General features: G+C 43.2%; 2 protein-coding genes and 1 pseudogene across 2 annotated transcripts; 2 read left to right on the top strand and 1 right to left on the bottom strand.

Annotated features, from left to right (window-relative positions):
• Positions 1-1826: 1826 nt before the first annotated feature.
• Positions 1827-7642, bottom strand: LOC113605026 (kunitz-type protease inhibitor 3-like). The gene is made up of 2 exons (XM_027078038.1): positions 6577-7642; positions 1827-5451 (listed from the first exon to the last, which is right to left on the bottom strand). Exons 1-2 carry the CDS (start codon positions 6681-6683, stop codon positions 5340-5342), a joined length of 219 nt encoding a protein of 72 aa, XP_026933839.1. The 5' UTR covers positions 6684-7642; the 3' UTR covers positions 1827-5339.
• Positions 6906-11273, top strand: LOC113605025 (forkhead box protein C2-like). The gene is made up of 3 exons (XM_027078037.1): positions 6906-6910; positions 8576-9104; positions 9319-11273. The coding sequence occupies exons 1-3, from the start codon at positions 6906-6908 to the stop codon at positions 9457-9459; spliced, it is 675 nt and encodes a 224-aa protein (XP_026933838.1). The 3' UTR covers positions 9460-11273.
• An 11641-nt stretch (positions 11274-22914) lies between these two features.
• On the top strand, positions 22915-23912 carry LOC113605064 (GTP-binding nuclear protein Ran-like; annotated as a pseudogene).
• The last annotated feature ends 3494 nt before the right edge of the window (positions 23913-27406 follow it).

Raw genomic sequence — 27406 nt, 5'->3', positions numbered from 1 at the left:
GGTTTCCCTGTTATCTCTTTTCCATTTGCCTATGGGACACCATATCCCACTCTCCTAGTAGCTCTGATGTGGTTGCAGTGATTTCTCCTTGACTTTTTCCTTTTTTATGCTTGATTTATTCTTTCAACTTTTTTTTTTTTTTTTTTTTTTTTTAGCTGTACGCGGGCCTCTTACTGTTGTGGCCTCTCCCGCTGCGGAGCACAGGCTCCGGACACACAGGCTCAGCGGCCATGGCTCACGGGCCCAGCCGCTCCGCGGCATGTGGGATCTTCCCAGACTGGGGCACGAACCCGTGTCCCCTGCATCGGCAGGTGGACTCTCAACCACTGCGCCACCAGGGAAGCCCCAACTTTTAATTTTGACATGACTTCAGACTTAAAGAAAAGTTGCAAGAATAGTGCCAAGATTTCCTGCATCCTCTTTACCCATATTCATCAAATGCTTACATTTTACATTTACTTTCATCTTTCTTTCTCTCTCTCTCTCTCCACACACACACCCCACATATTATGTCTTTCTAAAGCATGTGAAAGTGTGTTGCAGACATCCTAAGTACTTCAGTGAAGTTCCTGAAATAAAGGCATTCTCTTAAATAACCACAGCACAATAATCAAATTCAGTAAATTAACATTGACACTGTGCTATTATCTAATCTACAGACAGGACCAGCTACCTAATTTATGAGGCACAGGGCTAAATGAAAATGTGGGTGCCACGTGGCTGCCATGGCCTTCCCTGAAATGCCATAGGGAGTGCACATGTAATGAAACGGAGCAGGACCCTGTAGGGGCTCTTGGGCATGGAAGCCTCTCTGTGTCCCCCGTTCCTTGTTTGTAGGGGACAGACTCCAGCCTCCATGACCTTCCCTGAGACCCAAAGGGCAGGTTCAAACAGTTGCTAATCAGGGAAGGGAGGGGATGCAGAGACAAGGGAGGAGCAGCCCAGAAACAGTAGCGCAGGACTTCGCTGGTGGCGCAGTGGTTAAGAATCTACCTGCCAATGCAGGGGACACAGGTTCAAGCCCTGGTTCGGGAAGATCCCACATGCCTCGAAGCAACTAAACCTGTGCGCCACAATTACTGAGCCTGCGCTCTAGAGCCCGCGAGGCACAACTACTGAGCCCGAGTGCCACAACTACTGAAGCCCACTCGCCTAGAACCCATGCTCTGCAACGAAGAGTAGCCCCCACTCACCACAACTAGAGAAAGCCCGCGCACAGCAATGAAGACCCAGCGCAGCCAAGAATAAATAGATAGATAGATAGATAAATAAATAAATAAAATTTAAAACAGAAAACAAAAAAACCTGAAAAATATTGGTTGGCCAAAAAGTTCGTTCGGGTTTTCTGTAATCAGACATAATAACCCGAACGAACTTTTTCGCCAACCCAATAAATCCTGGGTCCATCCTTTCCTCCATGGTGTAATTTCTACAAAAATAATCAACAGGTACTTGTGGAGTATTTACTTTGTACACATCACTTTTCTTGGCTCGAGGTAGAAATGTGTAAGGCAAGATCCCAACTTTCAAGGGCCCACAAAATATGACCATGAAAAGGTAGAAGCAGGCAGGCCTAGAATATCTCTGTGTAGTCCATATGGAGATGTCAGGGGGTTTACAGGATGGAGAGGTAAGCTAAGACTGGGCTGCTCAGTAGAGCTGAACTTTAATGACTGCAAACTGATTAAGAATATGGGTCCTAGAGTTACACTTTGATTCAAACACCAGCTTCACTCCTTGCCGGTTTGCTATTTGGGGCCAGTAATTTATCTTCCTGACTTTCAACTTCCTCATTTGTAAGATACAGATATTAATAGAATCTTCCTCTTTAGGCTGTTGGAAATATTAAATGAGATCATGTACGTAAAGCACGTAACTTGGTTCCTGGCGTATCATAAGTGTTCCATAAGTGGCAATTATGAGAATTTTAATAGAAGGTGTTATGTATTGAAAGCTTTTCAAATGCATGTCCTCTTTGACCTAGAGGTTCCCCTTCTTATCATCTATCCTCACTAAACAGTCAGAAATGCTCACGCTGATGTACTTGCAACATTATTTATTATATTGAGAAAGCATAAATAATCTCAACATTTAATCAGAGAAGACTTGTTTAAATAAATTATGATCCAGCGATACCCAGAAAGCTCTACCCCTTTTAGAATTATGTTGCAGAATATTTAATGATATAGGAAAATCTTCACCCAATATTGTTAACTGGTAAAAGCAGGTTATAAATCTGTATTAATGTGTGCTCCTAAGTTGTTCACTTCCATTATTCCCAGAAAGTTTTTTAAAGGCTTGAGGAGCTTGCTCATTTGGAAGATATTCCTCCAGCATATATGGATTAAGAAATTTAATGAGCTCTCAACACTATGTCAACAGTGGTATTTCCTGTGCTTCTGTAGCTTATCTGGCACCGAATGGCCTTCTGGTAGTTTCTTCTTTCTGGTAGTTTCTGTTTATCTTTTCGCCTAAGCAACTTTTATAACACAACATTTCTCAGAATCCAGATTTGGTGATGTAAGACCTCTTGGGTATTTGTACTCATAGGGACCAGGCACTATGAGCTTTCAGCTTTCACCTGTGAACAAATATCAGGGAAGAAGGAGGGAGAGGAAGGAGACCCAAGAACCGAGCCTTTAAGCAGTCACTGCTGTGTGACTCTGGCCAAGCTCCTCCCTGGGGCAGTCAGATTGCTAAGGTGGCCCAGTGATCCCCACTTCCTAGGATTCATGTCCTTGTGTAGTCCCTTCCTTGAGTGTGGACTGGACCTAGTGACTTGTCTCTAATGAGCAGTGATGTAACGAAAAGTGATGGGGCGTCACTTCCAAGATTAAGACTGTGACTTCTATCTTGCCAGCACTCGTCCTGGTTCTTCCCACTGCTTGCTCTGATGAAGCCCATTGTCATGTGGTGAGCTGCCCCCTGGAGAGGCCCACTTGTCAAGGAACTGAAGGTGGCCCCTGGCCAATAGCCTTCGAGGAACTAAATCCTGCCAACAACCACGTGAGTGAGCTTGGAAGTGGATCCTTCCCCAGTTGAACCTCAGATGACAATGTAGCTTCAGCCGGTTGACAACACCTAGATTGCATCCTTGTAAAAGACCCTGATTTTGGTTACTTTTCTACCTATATCCTCTTGTGTTTCTATGAGTTTCTTTAAGATGACTGTTTTGAAATCTTTGGCAGGCAGATTGTAGATCTCCATTTCCTTGGAGCCGGTTACTGGAGCTTCATTAGTTCTTTCGGTCGTGCCATGTTTCTCTGATTCTCTGTGATTCGTGTGGCCCTGTGTTGGTGTCTGTGCGTTTGAAGGAGCAAACTCCTCTTCCAGTCTTGAAAGACTTGTTTTGGCATGTAAGAACTTTCTACAACTTCCCCAGCCTACTAGGACTACCACCAGAATCACAGTTGTGCTGGATTGGAACCGGTTTTGAGGCTGTTGCTGGGTCTGCCATGGGGTCTGTGATTGACATGCTTGTTATCAGGGGCTCAGGTGGGCATGGATTCCATCTGGTCCCTGGGTGGGTGGGACTGCCTCTACTACCTTGTTCAGTAGGGAGGTGCTGGGACAAGGGTCTGCTTCAGGGTCCAAGGTCAGGTCCTCAGTCAGTGAGCCTATTACCAGGTGCGAGATAGGTATGGCTCCCACCAGGTCCCTGGGAGGACCGCTGCCTGGTCACAGGATGAGTCCCTGGGTGGGCGAGACTGGCCCTGGACAGTGGCCGAGAGGGACTGGAACGAAGCCCCAGGGCTATTTCAGTTTCAACAGCCAAGATTGAGGTTTGTAGCCCTGGTTCCACAGGCACGGATGAGTGTGTCTCCTGCCAGGTCCCTAGCTGGGCTGCGCTGCTCCCTGACGGTGGCTGGAAGGGCTGGAGTGAAGTCTAGGGCCCTTTCTGTATCTCCCAAGGTACAGATGTGTCTCCCGCCAGGTCCCTGTGCCGGCAAGACTGCTCAAAATCTGTGGCTGGAAGGGGCAGGAACTCAGTCTAAGGCCTTTCAGGATCTCCGGGGGCACAGATGGGAGTGCCTTCTGCTGGGTCCCTGTGCCAGCGGGACTGTCTGGGGCCTGTGGGTGGGATGAGCTAGACCCCGTTTCAGGGCACTTTCAGAATCTACAGTCTGAGCTAGTTTGGTGGGCTTACGTCCAGGGGCTCCTGGGCAGCGGCTGAGAGGGGCTGGAGGCTGTTCACAAGCCATTTCAGCACTCACTGACTTCTCCATGCCTGTTAACCTGATGCCTGGGGGAGCATGACGTATGGTCACGCATATGCGTCCCCGGGCACATGGTGCTGGGGAGAGGACCAAGCTAAATGGGGCTGTGGCCAAGTCCTCAGGGGCATGGAGCTGTTTCTGGGTCTATAGTTGGGACCATGATAGGTGAGTCAACCACCTGGGTGCAGGCCTGCCTTCTCAAATGGTTCTCCTGGGTCTTGGACTGCACTGGATTTCACAGTCTCCTAGCTGGACCTCAAAGCTGCCACAAAGGCATTTTTGCCCATGGATGGATGCCAAATGATTAGGCAGAAGGACATCTTATTCAGCCACCTTTCTGATGGCACTCAGGATGTTGTTTTTCAAAGGTGTTTAAAAACCATGCTTACGTTTAACCTTGTGTTATTTTACAATGATGAAAAATTGGAAGCGCACATTCAACAACAGATGGTTGGCTAAGTAAATTACAGTGCTTTGTAAATAGTTTAGAATATTATATAGCCATTAACAATGACACTGAAGAATATTCACTGATCTGGGAAAACGTTTAAATGTTTATAATGAAATGCTACATAAAAATCCTGATAGAAAATACTATACAATTTACACACACACACACACACACACACACACACATACATAGAGAGAGAGGGAGGGAGAAAGTAAATGAAGGCATATGCAGAGGAATGTTATTTTGAGATGATAATTGAATCTTATCCCTATGGATAAAATTTAATTGAATTTTTACCCGCAAAGGTCTACTTCCTTGTTCAATGTGGGCCCTTCCAATACCATGCCCCAAGTTTTCAAATTCACCCTCCCTCCTCCAAAACCTCTATCCTCCAATTCACTAAGCAGTAATTCATACTAAGTGTGAATGACTCTTAACTCTTAATTCCCCCAGTATATTTGTATGTATGTACGTATTTTAAAAATAAAGTCTTGAGATTTTAAACATGTTGGTGATAGTTGTAGAATTTCGGGCACAGAGGTGGGTGATTTAAAGAACAAGGCAGGGAGAATAAATTTGAAGCGGAGGAATGCATCTCTTGTTCACAAAAATAACTTCTATTGCCCTAGAGCAACTCTGACTCCAGGGAGGGCTGTGTTCTTACTAGAAAATCAGGTGTTCTTGCAGGCTTTCTCACATGCTTCTTTCCTCAAAAAGTTGTTGCCATTGCCATTACAACCTCCATAATAAAAAACCTCACATTCATAAGTTCTCCAGTTGTAGAATCAGCACAGGATGGAGCCTCGACAAAGGCCATTCTCCATACGAAGTTTGCATACATTTGCGGAGACAGCTTTGCCTAAAGAGACAAAGTGGTTTGAGAGAGGCCGCATCACCTTCCGCTTGTTGGTCCCATATGCTAGGGGGCTGGGATGGCCCTGACCACAAATGCGAGGCTGTCCATAATATTAGCTGAGCTGTGTATTTCTTCCCATCCAGACCACCTGGCCCACCCAGCCAGGGCCTTCTCCATCTGCACAGAAGTTGAGATTTTCACTCCTGGGAGTAACCTGATGTGGTGAAAACCCGAGACTTGAGACTCCAATTCAAGTGGATACAAATCCTAGCCCTGCCACATACTACTGTGTGATGTTGTATCGACTTAACTTCTCCAAATTCCCATCTTTTCATATGTAAAATTAGGGAGCTGAACTCCACCATCTCTGAGCACAATTCCAGATCTGATTGCCTAGGATTTGATGAGTAAGGTCTCTCAGGCTTCCATCCCCTGTCTCACTGTCATTCTGGAGTAGATATCCGATAGTGAGAGGAGAACTGACTTCAATCTGAGAGCAGGGTTGAAACTTGACTCCATCATTTTCTAGCGGTGTGAGCCTGGACAAATCACCTATATCTTTGGCACTCAGTTTCCTTCACTGTAAATGGGCGTGTAATATGCACATTTTAGGCTTACTGAAGGGTGAGAGGTAACCAATGAAAAGCCTGATAAATAGAAAAGCATCAATAAACAGGAGCTGCTCTCAATCACTCCTTCCCTTCCTTCACCAAGAAGACTGAGAACAGGAATTTCATCATACTCTTTTCCGCAGTCTAAATACCTAACACAGGCCTGGCTCTGAGTTCTCAGTAAATATTTGTTAATGGGGAGAAAAAATGCCACGAGATCCTCTGAGGCAGGATTACAAGTTTCTTGAACTCTCCTTTTATGTTCCTGTTATGTGAATAGCTTTATCCTTGCAATTACTCTTCAAAGTAGATATTAGGACTGCCAACTTTACATGAAGAAACTAAGGTCAGAGAAGTGAAATGCCTTTCCTAATGTCATGCTAGAAGGTGTTGGGTCAAGAATTTCTTTGGGCTGCTGGGCCCCTGGCCCTATTCCCAGGCTATTTTTGGAGCTCCCATGTTCCATACCAACCTTGTCTTAATTCTGATCGAAGTTCTTGGCAGAAGGTGAAGAGCAGGAGAAGCGAGGGAGAGACCCAGAGCTGCATGGTGCCACCCAGCAAGTGGCCCAGCCTGGGGTTGGCATTTTAGGGAGAAATGGGACCAAGGAGGAGGAGCCTGATCCCACATCCAGCTCTTTCATCCCTAACTTCTGCTGTTCATGAGGCTGATCTACCCTTGGAACAGAATGTCCATCCAAAGCACAGCTCTGTCTTTCTCCTTTGGCCTTATCTGATCTGAATTTATCAAAGGCCACTTTACTACACTTCATGGTGTGAGCCCGTTAAACAATAATAAAACAGCAGCTACCATTTGTTGAGTGCCTCTACCTTTCCAAGCACCATTTAAAATACTCTTCATTCATTACCTCACTTGAATCCACACAGGATCCCTGCAAGGCTTAGAACCCCCATTTTGTAAGTGAGGAGAGTTTAAGCTACCTTGACCATTATCACATGGATAGTGAATTTCAGAACCAGGACTGGGACCCTTGTCTGTTCAGCTCCAATAAACTTGTGTCACTCATTCATTCAACAAACACTCACCGAGTTCCCACAGCATGCCAGGCATAGTCTTAGATCCTGCCTCCCCGGCATCTGGGGGCTCCCAAAGAATTGTGGGAACAACACACACATTACTGTGTAGAAGGAGGACCCAACTTTTTTTGGTTTAGAGAATCATTCTGTCTAGAGAATCACCCCAATCACCAGGGTCCAGCACATTCCCCACCGACCTGCTTTCTCGGATCCTCCAGAGATCCGATCTTTTGGAAGACAAAGCCAGTCTGCTTTGGTGGGATTTTAGTGAGCCTCAGGTTCAAAGTCTGAGGTTGTACTTTTGAGTTCAGGTGTTCCTGATGTGGGCAAGTCATTTAACCTCTCTGAGCCTCAGTTTTCTCATCTATAAATTGAGATTAATTATGCTGGTTTAGCATATTTCCCAGAGCTGGTGCAAGTGTTCAATGAATAAACAAATGCTTCATACACTGGAAATGTGCAACAGGCATATGCCACTTGCAGGGGTGTGTGTGTGTGTGTGTGTGTGTGTGTGTGTGTGTGTGTGTGTGTGTGGCATGATGCCTTTTTGGAAACAGGAGTGTTAACTGGACCAGCACCACATTTGGTCTCTACACAAATGTGTTACCCATCTTTGCACATTAGTGGTAGCTCTTCCTCCTTTTTAAATTCCCTGCAGCCACGATCCTCATTCCTTGGCCACTGCTTCTCCCAACTATAGTTCACACAATGGTTGGTCAATCCTCTCATCACCGGCAGATTTTCACTTTATTTCCTTGAAGGCTCCTCCGAAGCCTGCATTTCCAGATCCCTGTGGGTACATCTCCTTTTGCACTTTGGTGGGTCTGCCAGCATTATTCCTGGTATTCTTTCCTCAGCTCTCTTAGGAGGTCAAATCAGTTCATCAGAAACCAGAATAAGAGCAGAAGGAGGAAGCACAGACTGACATTTGCCATTCAGGCAGAAGAAAGGCAGGATTGCCTATGGGTGCCCTTGGCTGAGAGCTTTGCTACAGTGCTCCCTCTTCTAGAGTGAGAACTGGCCTTTTAATACGTAATTCAGAAAAGCAGTTTTCGGGAATTCCCTGGTGGTCCAGTGGTTAGGACTCTGTGCGTTCACTGCCACGGGCCCGGGTTTGATCCCTGGTCAGGAACACAAGCAGCACAGCCCGGCCAAAAAAAAACCCCAAAAAACAGAAAAGCAGTTTTCATCTGGGTGGGAGCAATTTTGGCCCCCTAGGGACAGTGTCTAGAGACATTTTTGAGTGACACAACTTAGGAGTGGGGGGACACCTACTGGTAGAGGCCAGGGATGTTGTTAAACATTCTGCAATGCACAGGACATCCTCACCAGAAAGAATTATCTGCCCTCAAATGTCAATAGTGCCAAGGTTAGGAAACCCTGCATAAGAGTTATGAATACAGGCCGGGCGCGCGGGCCTGGTGGTGCCGCCGCTGGCTCTGCCCTACGCCGCCGCGCCGCCCGCTGCCTACGGCCGGCAGTGCGCGCAGGGCCTGGAGGCTGCGGGCGCCGGGGGCTACCAGTGCAGCGTGCGCGCCAGGAGCCTGTACACCGGGGCCGAGCGGCCGGCGCACATGGGCGTCCCCCACCACCCGCACTGGACGAGGCCCTCTCGGACCACCCGAGCGGACCCACATCGCCCCTGAGCGCCCTCAACCTCGCCGCCGGCCAGGAGGGCGCGCTCGCCGCCGCCGGCTATCACCACCAGCATCACGGCCACCACCACCCGCAGGCGCCGCCGCCCCCGCCGGCTCCCCAGCCCCAGCCGGCACCGCGGCCCAGGCGGCGTCCTGGTATCTGAACCACAGCGGGGACCTGAACCAGCTCTCCGACCACACGTTCGCAGCCCAGCAGCAGACTTTCCCTAACGTCAGGGAGATGTTCAACTCCCACCGGCTGGGGATTGAGAACTCGACGCTCGGCAAACTCCAGGTGAGCAGCAACGCGAGCTGTCCGCTGCCCTGCAGATCTACGCCTTCTCTCTACCGCCACGCAGCTCCATATTCCTATGACTGCACGAAATAGTCAGCTGCCCCGGCCCTCCTCTGCCCTGGCCCGCTCCGGCTTCGCTTAGCAGACGCGCCCCTCTCAAACAGGCTGCAGAGATGCAAAAAGAACCCAAAGTTGCCCACCGCTTTTTCCGCAGACCCGGGAGCAGAGAGAGCGCGCGCACCAGCCTCAGCCCTCCGCGAAGCTGCAGGTGACTTTAATTCGCCGCCTCGTTTCTGAGATCCCAAGAGGCCCCAGTACAGGGACGCGGCCCAACGAAATGAATAATGATTTTTAAATCCCCCTCCCCTTCCAGGATGGCTGTGCTCACTGCTCCACTCGGGGTTTCAAAAATTATAACTTATGGACCAAATCCCGTAGCGACCCAGTAATGACTCTCTGTAGAGACCCCCATAGACCTCTGGGGGTCTCTAGAGATTATGTATGAGCTGTGTGTAATTTTAAATTTCTCTAACCGTGCTGTACAAATGTGTGGATTTGTAATCAGGCTATTTTTTTGTTGTTTTTCAGAGCCATTAATACAATATTTAAAGTTGAGTTCCCTGGATCATTTCTCATCTTGCCCGACCATTTCTAACTGCCAAAGTGAAAATTCAAGAAACCCATGTGGGGTTTCCCCCCGTACAATTATGAGATATAATTCTTTTCCCAGTTGTAGGTCTTTTACAAAACAAGAAAATAATTTATTTTTTGTTGTTGGTGGTGGATAAAGAAGTCAAGTATCTGATACTTTTTATTTACAAAGTGTGATGGTGTTGTATAGTAGATTCCTCCCCCAGCATTCCTAAAAGAAAAAAAAAAAACCACTAAAAATTTAACTTGACCTGTGTTTGTCTTATGTGGTCTTAATTGTTGTACTTGCCTTAAAATAAACCCATATTGTTTTTCTGCCCCCCACAAAAAAAAGAGTTATGAATATAAACACTTTTTAATTATAAAAATATTTCCAACATTGGCAGCAAGATACGAACTCCACAAAGTGAGAGCGGTGCTTAATGAGGTGTGCCTGCACTTACTTGGCTGAACAAGCCTTGTGCAAGGCACTGGCCTTTCCCAAGCAGGCACTCTGTACCAGGTTGCCCTGGGAGATCTCTGGCTGTGACTCAGTAACTTGGCCCTTCCTCGGGTGATTTGGGCATCATGCTTACCGTAATTCCAGAAGATGGAGGGCTAGCGTAAGATTTATTAAAAACACATTAGAGAAGCTAGCAGGAAGCTCTTGCTAGTTATCTAGTACTTATACTCATCAAAGGAGTCTTACTAATCTTCAATTTAAAAAAAATTTAAAAATTAATTGATTACTTCTGATGACATAGTAAATGCTTATATTAACTTCCTATCATTTCATTGATTTATTGATTTATTTTGAATAAATATTGGGTAGTATCTGTCTCTAATATAAAAAAGGAGTCTTACGAACTCTATGCCAACTGTGTGTATGTGTATGTGTATGTGCGTGTGTAAATAATTAATTAAATTACTTTTGACTGAGACCTGATGATTTTGGGTAGTGTAGGGACAGGGGAAGTAAATAAGGGTGGAATTTTGAAAAAGTAAAGTCTCCCCATTCAGATTATAACCTCCATATTATGTTTATCTTTTCTAGAAGGTAGAAGGAAACTAACATCACTTGAGTACCAGCTATATGTCAGGGAATTTTCTGCCTTGACTCATTACATTCTTACGAAAAGTCCTTGGGATAGATATTGTTATCATCCCAACATAATAAACAAAACAGAAACGGGGACTTAGAGAGAAGACTCGCTTGTACGTATAACAAATACGTTTACCAAAAACACACATATACCAGGAGAGTTTATTTCTATTTTCACCTTATGTTCAAAATAAATGACCAGAGGGGGAGAACAAGCTTGATCACTTTTAAGAGCAGAGTCAATTTATGTCTTCAGAAAGACAAGTGGAATATTTAGCAGAGGATAATTTTTAGTATTTTTGGCCAAAGAGCTTGAATATAAATAGGGTCTTCAGAGAAGTGGAGAAAATATCTCTAGAACTCAGGAATATCAGAATTGATAAATATGCAGGTAAATATAAAAGTGCGGGGGGCTTCCCTGGTGGCTCAGTGGTTGAGAATCCACCTGCCAATGCAGGGGACACGGGTTCGAGCCCTGGTCCAGGAAGATCCCACATGCCATGGAGCAACTAAGCCCGTGCACCACAACTACAGAGCCTGTGCTCTAGAGCCCGTGAGCCACAACTACTGAAGCCTGCGCGCCTAGAGCCTGTGCTCCACAACGAGAGAAGCCACCGGAATGAGAAGCCCGCGCGCAGTAACGAAGATCCAACACAAATAAAAGTAAATTAAAAAAAAAAAAGTGTGTATGTGCTCTTCTCTTAATTTCTTTAAAAAGGATAAGATTGTTTAAGGCGATAGTTATAACACTGTATTGTTAGGTTTAAAACATACATAAATGTAAGATATATTGCAAAAGCACAAAAGATGGGAGCAGGAAATGGAGCTATACTGGTACAAAATTGCTATATTTTACCGGAATTAGGTCAATAGATACACATCCAATTCTATCTCCCACCCTAAGCCAAGGATCTCTAAGACCTCTCTGCCACCCCAGACACAACTCTGTGAGTTCCTTTCTTCCTCTACCAGACTCCATTTCCAGAAAGAATAAAGCCCAAAAGTGAACAGGCATTGAGTTCATGGAAAATTGATGGTCTCTCTGGGGTATGGAAAGTGATGGAGGGGAGTGTCCTCTCTGAGGGGCAGAGATCCTTGGCAGAGTAGTGGTAGAATGATACAGTATAATGGTTTAGCAAAGGCTTGGGTCAGAGAAACGCAAGTTAAATCCCAGTCTGGCCAATTATGAACTAAATAAACTTGGGCATGTCTCATAACTTCCCTGGGTCATGGTTTCCTCATCTGTGAAAAAGGCAAAACAATAAAATCTGAGCCATAGAGTTTTTGTGAAGATCACACAAGATGATTTATGTAATGTGCACAGCATACTGCCTGGTATGTAAGAGACGTTTCATAAACAGAAAAGATTAGTATTAGAACAAACAGTGCAAAATGCAGGCCTTGCTTCATGATGTCAACTACTCGGATGCAAACCTTATAGGGTTACAGCTCCCAGCGAAAGCGTCAATTTCTCATGTCTCATGGAGAATTTCAGTTCATGTTTCCCAGAGCATGTCATAAGTATCAGGGTTGGACCTGGACTTTCCCAGACAAGTTTTCCCCAGTTTTCTTCCTCCAGCCTCTAGGGACTCAAATATTCCCACAAGGTCTTTTGTCATTGATGGCCCCCTCCTGCACAGTTCCCCTCCTGGGGCTATGTCCTCACTCCCTGGGGCAGGGTGTGGTCCAGGGTGAGTTCTGCAACACAGAACAGCATGAGGAGGCAGGGTCATGGCCCAAGGGCGAGCACAGGACACTCAGATCTGAGCTTTTGCCAGGGAAAAGTGTCTGCCAGCCTCCGGGTCGACAGCGCCCTAGGCAAGGAGTCAAGCTGAGCCCTTCACACTGTGTGGCCTTGGTCAGCTCACTCTACATCTCTGAGACCATCAGCTTCCTCACAGAAAAGATGAAGAGGACATCCATACCTCGGGTTTTGTGAGGATTACATGAGGTCACGTGGAATGGAAGAACTTGGTCGTTGCAAAGATTCTGCAAAAGGTAGAAGTTGCCAGCAACTCACTCTTTCTGGGTTCCAGATTTTTCCTCTTTAAAAAAAGGGGGATTATCTTTATTTTACCAATGTTACAAGAAAGGTGAGCAAAATGGACTCTTCTGTAACTCTGCCACCAAAAGGAAGCTACTCTTCATATCTTGGTAGAATTTGTTTCAGAGTGGGGAGAAATTAGGAGCTTAGGGTCTTCTAACAGTCCTTCTGAAGTCACCAGAGTTTCCAAGTTAGAACCGTGGTATTTCAGCTTAGAAACCCTGTACAAAGGAGTTCAAAAAAGAGTAGCTAGCAGAGGCCAGTAGAGGTGTTGAAGTGCATGAGGACCACTTTCACCCTTGCTCAGGCCCTGATCAGCCGACCATACTAACTTCCTCTGCACCTTATAATAATTAACTGCCCAGGTCACACACTGGCCAGCAATCAATGCATCAGCATTGTGACCTAATCCAGGGCCTGTGCAGCATTCATTGTGAGATCTGTTAGATCCACGTGTCGCAGTGTTTGCTCTCCCCAATCCTGCAGCCTGTCCTCTGCAGAATGGTTCCCCTCAACTCACCATTCCTGCTCTGGAGACCCTGGTGTTGGCTGGGAAGACCAGGTGAGGTAGGAGATGGCAGTGCCAATGAGGGCCTGAAAAAAATACTCATCTTATGCCCAGCAAGTGCAGTGTTGAGCTTCCTGTGGCGACCGGGCATCGAGGACAGAATAGCTCAAGGAGATCTGATCACAATCTTCCAGGAAACTTGGGCTCTGGTGGGAGTAGTCAAGGGCTTCCAACTTTGTCAGTGACAACTAACATTTTTAGCCAAGTGGTGCTTCATCTCATGGGGTCCTCACAGCAAACATAATACCCAGTTTACAGACAAGGGAACCGAGAATCATAGAGTTAAAGTAATATGCTCAGCGCTAGCCAACTGGTCAGTGGTGGAGCTGGATTACAAACCCAAGGCTTGGGATGCCTTAGTCCCAAAGGATTGTTTCCTGGGGTGGCTTAGTTCACTTCTGCTGAGTAGATTCTCACACTTCCTGTTTCCACTGAATGTTTTTACTGATGCTTTTCCTCCTGCTTTCAACTCGGGCCTCATGACTCCTCATTCCCTTTCACGCTTAGAAACCTGCCTCACTAAACTTGGTCTTTCTCCAAGGCCCCAGGCACCCTCTCCCTCTGTCCTCTAACTCAAGCTCTTATCTCTGCCTGGAATGTTTTTCTCCCACTTTTCAACAAACTCCCACTCATGCTTCAAGTTTCATATTAAATAAAAATCTCCATGGACGCTTCACCCCAGACAGAATGGTTCTCCTTTTCTTTTCACAGAACCTTATCTTGGCCCTACTTTAAACTTTATCACATTATATTGTAACTGTTTAACTTAGTATTTTCTCAATCTAGAGTATGAGTCCCATAAAAGTAGGAACTGTGTCTGACTCCTTTGCCACGGTACCCTAAAACCCAAAACCATGCCTGGCATATAGTGAGGACATCATTCTGACTTTTCAAATGGGCTGAGAAGCAGGCTGGCAAGGGGTAGCCTAATCCTAACACTTCATGAATTTTTCTCGCAAAGAAAATCTTCACTGGCTAGTCCAGAAGCCCTCAGATACCAGCTGTCTACTTCAATTTTGTCTGCTGGACTCAGGTGTTTTACAAATTATTTTTCTTAAAGGCGAATTTATATTTGATTTGGAAAATAGAATAGGAGGGAAAACAAACAAAAAAGAAGCATGGGAATATCACATTCAGAAGGAGGACTAGGATAGACTAAGGGCTATAGGGCTATAGGGGTCCTGGCTGCTCTGGGACTCAGTCCGGCTCTGCCCTTGCTGACCTGGAGATGCTGAGTATTTCCGAGTCCTCAAGGCTCCAACCTCTTCATCTGTAAATGGAGCTGAATAATACCTACCCCAGGTGTGTCATGAGACAAAATGAGATGGCACAGGCAAAGCACATACCACAGTGCCTGGCAGAGGGTCTAAGGAAAATGTTACTATTATTATTTGTGTCTTCCCAAACCTTCATTTATCCAAAATTCTTGTTTTATAAAGGAATCAACATGTACATTCCACCTTAAACTCTATGTTTTTAAACTTTTCCTCTAGGTTCCATATAAATTAGCTCCCAAAGAAGACAAGTATCGTGTCTCCGATCTCTGAAATATCTTCTCAGATGGAACAAGGCATATTTGTGGAAAGTACTCCATCCCTGAAAGATCGTGGGATTAAATCAAATGATAAAAGCTCAGCTAATTTAACAATGATCTCAATTTCTCTACTAAACCTCCAGCAGCTATGGAAGATGTTGCTTCCCTCTGCAAATCCCATGTAAATTTACCAACTTGGAAATTTGTGGTCACCTACTCCCATGATTCCACTTTGCCCCAATCACACGCCCCTCCAAATGAAGTTTTCCCAAGATAAATGTATCACCATTCTATGTCCCACACTTTTCTTCTAATCTGACACCCTTCTAATCTGGCTGATCCCTGGTAACCCCTGGCCCAGAGCTGGAAACATTGTTCAGAGAACTCTACAGCTTCCTTTATCACCATGAGTTGACCAGATGTGGCTCAATGAGCCAGGCCTCTCACATTAAGCTTGGCCCATTCAAACTACAGCTGTCACCGTCTTAATCATCTAATCTTGATCTGTCTGTTACCACAGGCACTGGTCACAGGAGTCTATTTAAGTGTAAATTTATATTAATTACAATTCAATAAAATAAAATATTCTATCAACTCCTCAGTCTCATTAATCACATTGCAAGTGTTTGATAATCTCATGTGACTTGTGGCTAATATATTAAACAATGCAGACACAGAACATTTCCATCACTGCAGAAAAAGTTCTATTGGAAGGCATTGCTTTGAGCTTTATAAAGCTGATGTGTAAATAATAATTGCTAATTAAAAATTATGACATCAGATGAATGGATGAAGAAGATGTAGCACATTTATACAATGGAATATTACTCAGCCATAAAAAGAAACGAAAGTGAGTTATTTGTATCGAGGTGGATGAACCTAGAGACTGTCATACAGAGTGAAGTAAGTCAGAAAGGGAAAAACAAATACCGTATACTAACACATATATATGGAACCTAAAAAAAAAATGGTTCTGAAGAACCTAGGGGCAGGACAGGAATAAAGACGCAGACATAGAGAATGGACTTGAGGACACGCTGAGGGGGAAGGGTAAGCTGGGACGAAGTGAGAGAGTGGCATGGACATATATACACTTCCAAATGTAAATAGCTAGTGGGAAGCAGCCGCATAGCACAGGGAGATCAGCTCGGTGCTTTGTGTCCACCTAGACGGGTGGGGTAAGGAGGGTAGGAGGGAGATGCAAGAGGGAGGAGATATGGGGATGTATGTATATGTATAGCTGATTCACTTTGTTATACAGCAGAAACTAACATTATTGGAGCAATTATACTCCAATAAAGATGTTAAAAAAAATCATGATGTCAGAATTTTACAAGGGTTGAATATTATAGAAGTTTTTTTTACATTTAGTGTATTGGTATTTAGTTCCAATTATTCATAAAGGAATAAAATTCGAAGATGTGTATTAATTGTTGAAGCATGTATTTGAACTTTTTACTCAGGGCATAAGAGTGTGATATGAAAAGAGCCTGAGGCAGGAATAGGTAGTGAAGGGACTTGGGAAATGGAGCTCTCCTATTTCATAGGCACCCACAATATGGACTTCCAACTGAAGGAACTGGAGATGATACAGGAATGGACCCATGTTTTTGGAGGATTAAGTGGGTGTTGGACTGGAGGACCCATAGGCATCACACCAGGTGAAGATCATTACTAAAAGATGTGCTGATGAAATAATGATGTGGTCAAAGATGTTCATCAATATTACTTATGAATATAAAATATTTGAATCAGATTTAATACTCAAAAGGAGGAGACTACTTATGTAACTTATAGTAGACCAATGGTGCAAAATGAATGTATTTATGATAGGCTATGGAGTGGGACTTCTTCTGTTGTCTCATAGATTTTAGCTGAGATTTCACAGCTAAAGACAATCATCGATGTTCCAAACTCATTCTATGAAGCCAGCCTCACCCTGATACCAAAATTTGACAAAGATAAAGAAAATTATAGGTTATTTTAAAAAAGAAAGAAAGAAAATCACAGGCCAATATTACTGAAGAACATAGATGCAAAAAATCCTCAACAAAATATTAGCAAACAGAATTCAACAATACATTAAAACAATCGTGTATCATAATCAGATGAGATTTATCCCAGGGATGCAAAGGTGGTTCAATATCCACATCAGGTACTTCCCTGGTGGCGCAGTGGTTAAGAATCCGCCTGCCAGTGCAGGGGACACGGGTTCAATCCCTGGTCCAGGAAGATCCCACATGCCGCAGAGCAACTAAGCCCATGGGCCACAACTACTGAGCCTGCGTTCTAGAGCCCGCGAGCCACAACTATTGAGCCCGCGTGCCACAACTACTGAAACCCGCGCGCCTAGAGCCTGTGCTCCACAACTAGAGAAGCCACCACAGTGAGAAACCCACGCACCACAACAAAGAGTAGCTCCCGCTCGCCACAACTAGAGAAAGCCCGTGTGCCACAACAAAGACCCAACATAGCCAAAAAAAAAAGTAAAGGGAATGTGGGGTGGGGAAGGGACAGAGTGGGAAGTTAGGGTTAGCCGATGCAAATTATTATATAGAGAATGGATATACAACAAGGTCCTACTGTATAGCACAGGGAACTATATTCAATATCCTGTGATAAACCATAATGGGAAAAAATACAAATAAGAATGTACATACATATGTATATGTATAACTGAATCATTTTGCTGTACAGCAGAAATTAACGCAACATTGTAAACCAGCTATACTTCAATTAAAAAAAAAAAAGAGAAAGGGAATGTGGTGAAGCCAAAGGAGGGGTCAGAGGCTTAGCTCTGGTTGGAATCTGGGACTCTTCTAATGGGAACTTTACTATGTCCTTTTGTATCCTGTCAGTACATCCTGATTGGAACAGAATTCCCCCTTTAATTCAACCAGAACTAAGTGAATATCTGCCTGTGAACAAAGAATTACTTCAGTCAAAGATCCTACACGGGAGGTTGACTACTGTACAGGATGCTATATATAAAGGTATGGAATGACTCTGAAGATTTTGAAGAAGGTGTATTGATTCAAGATAGAAATAAGTATAGTAGGGTATCAGTAGGGCTGAGTTGCTTAAGAAACCTTTAATGCAGTAATCAGTAAGGGAACCTGTCCTAGAAGGTGGATGCCCAAGAAAGGAGTTGATTGCTGAAACTTTTCATTAGACAAATCCGGAGAATCTTTTGGTGCAGTGGTGGAGAGAGCTGTTTAACCTGAAGTCAGAAAGTAGTATTAGGCTCATGAATAAATAAAATCTCTTGCATCTGCAAGGGAGCAGAAAGGAGTCAGAGTGAGACTGGAAGGAAATTCTGTTAGGAGTTTATGAATTAGATCCCTTCCCAATTAGCCTTGTGACTCAGCCTGGGACGTTTCCAAATGAGAATTGATGGAAAAAGGTCAGAAGCCTTGGGCCACAGTCCTAAGGGAGAAATACATAAGGTGTATCCAGTAATGAGTACAGTGGTGAGATAAAGTAAGATCCTTAGAGCATGACTAGGAGAGTTAGATATTCACAATACATCAAGGAGCTTTTTCTGAAGCTTAAATGCTAAAAACTCCCTGGGTCCACAGGTGCCTGCTTGGAATTCCCTCATTCACCGTAGTCATGTAATATATGGTGGCCACAAGGGACGAATTACTTGGGTAAACAGTAAATTAAGGATATAAGGATGAACGCCTGTGTTTGGATATCCCAGAAGTTACAAGGACACCAACACAACTCAAGCAGCCTTCATAGGAAGATATATGAAGAGAGACATGGAATTTTAATCATTGATTCTTCCAAAATTTTGCAAACAGTTGGCACTAGATGTCCCAATTGCATCGAGTGCATCACTCATGTCAAGTGCATCGCTCATGGAAGTCCCTCCCCCCATCCATCTTACCGTTTGGCTTCATCATTCATAGCTCTTATAACCTAGCAGCTGAGAGCTGGGACTGCAATCAGCTTCTTCCTAAAGAAACCATAAGTGTGGATTTCAAATACTGTGACAACACAACAAGAAGAGTATATTTCATGGGCTGAGAGTGTAATTTGCTTTCTCATAAAATTTACTTGTGCCTTTGGGCCACGTCATAACTGGTCTAATGTAGACTCCTTCCTTATTTAAATAGACTTCTAATGGGTTTACTAGGTACCCCAAGCTTTCCTCAAGCATCCTTCTTTTAAAAGTTTTATCCAGGCAAAGCAGGGAGTTAATGACCCTCGCTGATTTTCCACCCCATAACATTTTCACCCAGTGTCTTAGACCTCACACACTGAAATGGCACATTTCATCTTCTCTCCCTGAAGACCTGCAGTTCCGAACATTCACTCCCATGCTTGCACGTGAGCGTACAGGAACCTCGGGAACCCAATATTTAAATAATGGTGCCATCAGGTAGCCCTTCTTCCGAACACATAGGGGAAAAGACAAGGCATTCAGCACTCTGGAATATATTTATTCCTTCATCATAGCCTAGGGCCTCTCCCACCAGCCCTGCCACTATTCAGCCTTGTCCTAATAAGGACAATGGAGCTGGTGATCAGGACAAGCAAAGATGTTGACCTTGCTGGAACCATGGAACCAGATACCTTTTACTCCAGCCTTTGGCTCTGATCTGTCTCCATGTTGTGGAGAATGTACTCCAGCCAACACAAGATACTTAGCCTCTCTACCCACTGACTAATAAATCAGATTCCAAGTCTTTTATACAGTTTAATTATGAAAGCCTTAAAAAAAAAAAGGAATTATGCCGCATTTGGCTTCCTCTAACAATATATGACCTAGCACAGCAGAGAAACTAATTGTATATTGATTACGTTCTCAACACAGGACTGGATCATAATGACACTCTAGAACTCAAGTATGCAAAAGCATTTAAAGGTTATCAGAAATTTTAAAACATGAGTTTAACATTTTTCAAAAATAATGTTCCACCTAGATCCATATCAAGGTTGCTTATATTTGTTGCCACATAGAATATATACTATTAATCACATGGAGATGTGGAGTCATAATATATATAACAGAATTGATATAGTCTATGCATTACAAGCTAAAATGTTTTAATCCTTTCTCACTCATAATGTCCAAGTACAAAATAATAATTTATCCCCTTAGCAAAAAGAAAATATCCTGGCACCAATAAGATAACAGAATTAAGATTTGCCTGGGACTTCCCTAGTGGTCCAGTGGTTAAGACTCCACGCTTCCAGTGCAGCGGGCACGGGTTCGATCCCTGATCAGGGAACTAAGATTCCACATGCTGCGTGGCAAGGCCAAAGAATTAAAAAAAAAAATTTTGCCCAATATGAACCAAAATCCCTGAACATTAAAAGCCTAGATTCTCTGACTCTTACCCAAATACTCACAGCGCCCCATTCTCCCATTCATGAGTTGTTCCTGCCCACACTTATAGGAAAGAAAGGACACCATGACTGAAAGTCCAATATGCAAAGGGCAAGTTCTGCAAAGAACAATTGGGGTGCTGTTACCAGATGGAGGATAGTGGACAAAAGCAAAAATATTCACTACATTCTACCCCTTGACTCTTTAACTCATATGCACTGTTTTCCATTCATAAACTTTTTAAGTCTTATGATTAAAATAGCCAAAAGCATTTAACACAACCCAAAAAGAGACCATCGGAAGTCCCGTTCACTACCTCAACTACCTTCAGAGCTAGGGTTTTACAGGTAAAGTCCCTTCTCTTTTAGCACTACCTGAATCCTGCCCGGAAGTTCTGCAACCAGTGTATCAAATGGCAAGTTTCAACATCAACCAACATATCTTAAATAAAACAGTAAGTAAAACGGAAAAGAGGGAATTTCATGTAATTCTATAATACAAGCAAGGAAAAATAGGTAGCATATTTGTGCTGTATCTTATAAGGCCGTATGTTTGAAAACATTCCTCCTTTTTTAACATTTAAACAATGTTTAAAAACATTCCTCCTTCAAATATTGTACATTCCATATTGCCCCACCTTTGGCCAGAACCTCTGTTTAACTGGGCTCTTTACACATTGGGTAACCCAAAGTAACATTCTAGACAGAAGAAATACGAGCTCATGGTGGGACTTCCTGGGCAGTTTTTAATCTTTCCATCTTTCAGGCTTTCATGCTTTCTAACTTCCATGAACCTTTACCACCTCAGATGATGTACAATACATGCTCTAGGGCTTCAGAGTCCCTTCGGTGAAGCGTTAACCATATCCCCCCTGATAGGCTCATTCACTTTAGATAAAAATAAATCCTCCTTTTCCTGCTTTACCAGGTGAAAGAGAATTCCAATTGAGCCCATAAATGTGGGTTAAGGAAGCTGTGACACCACAGAAAAAAGAGGCTTAGCCGGAAATGAAATATAACTGCAATGAAATTGCCTGGTCCGATACAAAGTCCTTCCCTCTAATGGAATGCTACTGGATACATGAGTGTCTCAAGCATTTCTCAAGAACTTTCAATTGTTAGTTTTCTACTAGACAGAACAGAAAATGCAATGGAAAAAAATAAAGGAAATTTAATGACCCTCATTGTTTTCTGCCTCACACCTCTTTCATCTAAAATTTTGTGCTGTATGCTTTCCACTGAAATGGAACATCTCACTTTCTTCCCCCAGAGGCATGCAGTGCAGGACTTTCACTGCACGTGATAACAGAGATACTGCATGCAAAACACCAAGGTTTCCAGCATCCTGGGGGATATTTATTCAATTCATTATAGCCTAGACCCTCTCCCATTCAGTTTTCCTTCTCCTTATTGGGAGCTGGGCTAGTTAGTAAGTTAAACAAAAATGTTGACACTGTTGGAACCACGGAGCAAGGCACCTCCAGACTCCTGGCCCAACAGTGAGGAATAGACATCAAGAGTTTAGCTTCTACTAGGTAGATCTTAAATATTCTCACAACACACACACACACACACACACACACACACAAATGGTAATTATATGAGGTGATGGGTATGTTACTTTGCTATCACTTCACAGTGTATACGTATATCAAAACATCATGTTGCACACCTTAAATATAATTTTTATTTATCAACTGTACTTCAATAAAGCTGGGGGGGTAGGCCTGACTAGTCACCTCATGTTTCTACATTTCAAGCTTTTTATCTTCTGTTAAACTTTACTGCTTAAAACAGTGGTATTATGCAATTCGGTGTTTGCTTCACTTACCCTATTGTGATACATTAACCCTATTTTCTTCTGATACGGTCAACTGAATAAAATTGAGGATCCAGAAATAAATTCTTACATTTTTGATCAATCGATTTCCAACAAAGGGGCCAAGATAATTCAATGGGGAGCTCGGTTTTTTTCAACACGTGGTGCTGGGACGATAGAATATACACGTGCAAAAGAGTAAAATTGGACCTCTACCTCACATCATATACAATAACTAACACAAAATGGATCAAAGACCCAAATGCAAGAGCCAAAACTATAAAACTCTTAGAAGAAAACACACAGAGGCAAATCTTTGTCACCTTGGGTTAGGCAATGGTTTGTTAGAATGACACTAAAAGTACAAGTGACAAAAGAAAAAACAGATACATTGGTCTTCATCAAATTTTTAAAAATTGTGCTTTAAAGGACACTATCAAGAAAGTGGAGGGAATTCCCTAGAGGTCCAGTGGTTACAATTCCACGCTTCCACTGCAGGGGGCACGGGTTAGATGCCTGGTTGGGGAACTAAGATCCCGCAAGCCCTGCAGTCAGCCAAAAAAAAAAAAAGTTTTATTCATAATTGCCAAAAAATGGAAATAAACCAGATGTCCATCAGTTGATGAATGGGTAAACAAAATGTGCTATATTCATACAATGGAATATTATTTAGCAATAAAAAGGAATGAAGTACTGACACATGCTACAACATGGATGAACCTTAAAAATATTATGTTAAGATGGGGCACAGAGATGCTTCTGGAAGAAATATCACAATGACTGCCCAAGGAGAACCCCAAGTTCAGTTCAAACTTATACTGGTTGGTGATGGTGTTACTGGAAAAACTATTTTCATGAAACATCCTTTGACTGGTAAATTTGAAAAGAAGTATGTAGCTACCTTGGGTGTTGAGGTCCACCCCCCTGTGTTCCATACCAGCAGATGATCTATTAAGTTCAATGTATGGTCGGTTTGTCAGAAGAAATTTGGTGGACTGAGAGATGGCTATTATATCTAAGCCCAGTGTGCATTATAATGTTGGATGTAACATCAAGAGTTACTTAACAAGAATGTGCTTAACTGTAATGGAGATCTCGTAGGAGCATGTAAAACACCCCCACTGTGCTGTGTGGCAACAAAGTGGATATTAAGGACAGGAAAGGCAAGACAAAATTGTCTTCCACTAAAAAAGAATCTTCAGGGACTTCCCTGGCGGTGCAGTGGTTAAGAATCTGCCTGCCAATGCAGGGGGCACGGGTTCGAGCCCTGGTCCAGGAAGATCCCACATGCCCCAGAGCAACTAAGCCCATGCACCACAACTTCTGAGCCTGCGCTCTAGAGCCCGCCAGCCACAACTGCTGAGCCCACATGCCGCAACTACTGAAGCCCACGCGCTTAGAGCCCGTGCTCCGCAGCAAGAGAAGCCACCACAATGAGAAGCCTGCACACCGCAACAAAGAGTAGCCCCCTGCTCGCTGCAACTAGAGAAAGCCTGCGCACAGCAGCAAAGACCCAATGCAGCCAAATAAATAAATATTTTTTTAAGAAAATAAATTTCAGTACTATGAAATTTCTGTCCTAAGTAAATTCAACTTTGAAAAGCCCTTCCTCTGGCTGGCTAGAAAATTAATTAGAGACCCTAACTTGGAGTTTGTGGCACGCCTACTCTTGCCCTACCAGACTGTCATGCACCTGGCTTTGGCTGTGTAACATAAGCATGACTGAGAGGTTGCTCAGACAACTGTTCACCCAAATGAGGATGACGACCTGTGAGAAAATGAGTCTGGAGAACAAGGTCAGAAGTCTAGTTTTACAGGCAACTGTCCTGTGATGTCAGTGGTGCAGCATGTTTGCCACTTTATTATTATGTAAGTTGAGCAGGATATGTGCTTAACCTTTGGGGTGCTGAAGGAGAAGAACAGGCTTCAGAGTGAATGTGGCAGTTTTAAAAATACTTTCTTTGGGGCTTCCCTGGTGGTGCAGTGGTTGAGAGTCCGCCTGCAGATGCAGGGGACACGGGTTCGTGCCCCGGTCCGGAAAGATCCCCCATGCCGCGGAGCGGCTGGGCCCGTGAGCCATGGCCGCTGAGCGTGCGCGTCCGGAGCCTGTGCTCCGCAACGGGAGGGGCCGCAGCAGTGAGAGGCCCGCGTACCGCAAAAAAACCCACAAACCTTCTTCTTTTTTTGGACCTGCATATTTAGCTGTTTTAGAATGCAGCTGTTTTTTCCTTTAGTGTCTAATAGAAGATTGCTACTATCACATCACAATATTCAGTGGTGAAATCTTGTTACTGTCATTCCTCCCTTTCGTTTAGAATCAGAATAAAGTTTTATTTCAAATATCTTTTTTAAAAAAGAAAGAGAGAGAGAGAGAAAGGGAAAGGAAAGATTAAGTGAAAGGATCCAGACACAAAAGGCCCTAAATTGTATGATTCCATTTATGTGAAATATACAGACAAGGCAAATTTATAGCGACAGAAAGTAGATTAGTGGTTGCCAGGGGCTAGGGCAATGGGAGAATGGTGCGTGAGTTTTCTTTCTGGGGTGGTGAAAATGTTCGGGAATTAAAGAGTGGGGATGGTTGCACAATTTGTGACTGTGCTAAAAGCTATTAACTTTGTGAGTATGTAAATTATATCTCAATTTTTTAAAAACAGTGTGGCAGTTGTACAGGAATGAAAACAGTCATAGATAAATGAGATAGAAAATCCAGAAAGTGATCCAAGTATAACTGAGAAAATGATGAAGCAGCATTTCAAATCAAGGGAAATTTTATATATCCTTCAATAAATGATCAGACAATTTGCTGTTCATTTGATACGGTAGTCAAATTAGATCCCTACTCCACACATTTATACAAAAATAAATATCAAATATATTAAGGTTGTAAATGTAAAAAAAATAAAATGATAAACTAATAGAAGAAAATATATGAAAACATTTTTCTAAATTTGGAGTGATAGAGGACTTTCCAAGACAGAAAACTCAGAAGCCCCTATGTTTGTTTGTGTGTTCATGTATTTATGAATGACAGATTTCATCATATAACTCTATGTATATAATTATATAAACATTAAAAGTACACAATTGAAGAAACCACAACAGGATGAGAGGGCAAATAATACCCCGGGAGAAAATACTTACAGCAAATTAAGACTCATAATTTATAAAGTACTCTCATAAATCAGTAAGAAAAAAGACCAAGATAAAAATAACCGAAGTGTAAGAAGAGGCAAGGCAATTCACAAACTCAAAATGTCAATAACCATGCAGAAATAATCTCATCCCCACTAGTAGTCAGGGAAATATAAGTTAATGGTCTGCCATTTTCACCCTTTAAATTTACAGATAAATGAGCGTTGGCAAAGCTGTGATGAACTGGGTAATATCTGCTGAATTTTATAATGTGTAATACATGCTTTTGACCCCGAAGCTCACCTCTAAAAATCTGTCATAGAAATAATTGTACATAAAGATCCATGTTCAAGAATGTTCACTACAGCATTATTTGCAATCATCTATCAAAAACAATCTACTATGTTCATAGCAGCACTATTTACAATAGCCAAGACATGGAACAACCTAAATGTCCATTGACAGATGAATGGATAAAGAAGATGTGGTACGTATATACAATGCAATACTAACCAGCCATAAAAAAGAATGAAATAATGCCATTGGCGGCAACATGGATGGACCTAGAGATTGTCATACCAAGCGAAGTAAGTCAGAAAGAGAAAGACAGGACTTCCCTGGTGGTCCAGTAGTTAAGACTCCATGCTCCCAATGCAGGGGGCATGAGTTCAATCCCTGGTCAGGGGAAGATCCCGCATGCTGCGAGGCACGGTCAAAAAAAAAGAGAGAGAGACAAATAACATATGGTATCACTTATATGTGGAATCTATTAATAAAACAAGACAAATGAACATATCTACAAAATAGAAACAGACTCACAGGCATAGAGAACAGACCTGTGGTTGCGGGGGGGGGGGGGGGGGGGGGGGGGAAGGACTGGGAATTTGGGATTATATTCAATAGCCCGTGATAAACCATAATGGAAAAGAATATGAGGGAATTCCCTGGTGGTCCAGTGGTTAAGAATCCACCTTCCAATATAGGGGGCACGGGTTCGATCCCTGGTCAGGGAACTAAGATCCCGCAAGCCACGAGGTGTGGCCAAAAATAATAATAATAAATAAATAAAGGAAAATAATTTTAACTGGGAGAACTCTAAAAATGGAAAGATATAAGCTCCATATCAAATGGATCAATGCAGAACAGAAGAACCTTAACAATGAAACCAAGAACACTCTATATAAAGAAAAATCAATAGCAATCTTATCTGCAAGCCCAAGAAGTGTTGCAAAAAGATAGAGGCTTTGTCACCTAAAACACTTATTGGCTTCATTGAAATAAAATTGAAAATAAAAGCCTTTGAAACCACTTGGCAAAGATCATGGGAAACAGCAAAAGCCTTGTTAAATATAAAAAAATTAATAAATAGGGAAACAGAATACTTTAACAATTAAAAATCACGTCTCTCTATGACATACTGTTGAATGACAAACGCCAATATCACAGAACCACAGGCACTTCCCCTGATTGCTACCCATATCAACACTTGTGACGGTTATCTATGGGCCAGGAAATCTTCCTCTTTGTTTGGATATCTCAACAATGATTATGCAGTTTTTTCAAAAGATAATAAACTGGAAAAGGAAGAGATGAAGGAAGGGGGAGGGGGAGGAGAAAAGGAATAACAAAAAAGACTCATGGCCCCAAGCATATAAACAGCTCTGAACATATGGGAAAGCCGAAGGAGAAAAACAAGAGAATGGTAAAGGCTGGATGAACATTTCAGATTACTGAATTAGGATGGGATTTCCCTGGCAGTCCAGTGGTTGTCCAGTGGTTAAGACTCCATGCTTCCACTGCAGGGGGGCAGGGGTTTGATCCCTGGTCAGGGAACTAAAATCTGGCTTGCTGCACTGCACAGCCAAAAAAAAAGAAAAGAAAAGTTTATTGAATTGGGCTCACAGATCCTTGTAGCTGAGAGGGACTTTTGATGCTGAAAACTTGGCCTCTGCGCACTGATGCCAAATGGAATCTTGGAAACAGAGTTTTGGGTGAAGTAGAAAAGAATAGCTTTATTGTTTTGCCAGGCAAACATAGGGGAGGGGAATTTGGTGAGGAGTGAGTTGCTGATAAGGATCAGGGTGTGTGCAGGGCCTGTTTAATCTGGCCTCAGGCCGTCTCCTGATAAGCTTT

This window comes from Aethalodelphis obliquidens, unplaced genomic scaffold (genome assembly GCF_003676395.1).
Source record: "Aethalodelphis obliquidens isolate GAN/ISIS:26980383/991018 unplaced genomic scaffold, ASM367639v1 scaffold42, whole genome shotgun sequence".
NCBI classification, from domain to species: domain Eukaryota; kingdom Metazoa; phylum Chordata; class Mammalia; order Artiodactyla; family Delphinidae; genus Aethalodelphis; species Aethalodelphis obliquidens.
This window is presented reverse-complemented; position numbering and strand designations above follow the sequence as displayed.

Coding starts and splice junctions, on each gene's coding strand:
- LOC113605026 (XM_027078038.1), bottom strand. CDS start 6,683: ATGCAGCTCTGGGTCTCTCCCTCGCTTCTCCTGCTCTTCACCTTCTGC. Junction 5,452..6,576: donor ACATGGGAGCTCCAAAAATA/GCCTGGGAATAG, acceptor CCTGTGCTGATT/CTACAACTGGAGAACTTATG.
- LOC113605025 (XM_027078037.1), top strand. Junction 9,105..9,318: donor CGACGCTCGGCAAACTCCAG/GTGAGCAGCAAC, acceptor CTTTTTCCGCAG/ACCCGGGAGCAGAGAGAGCG.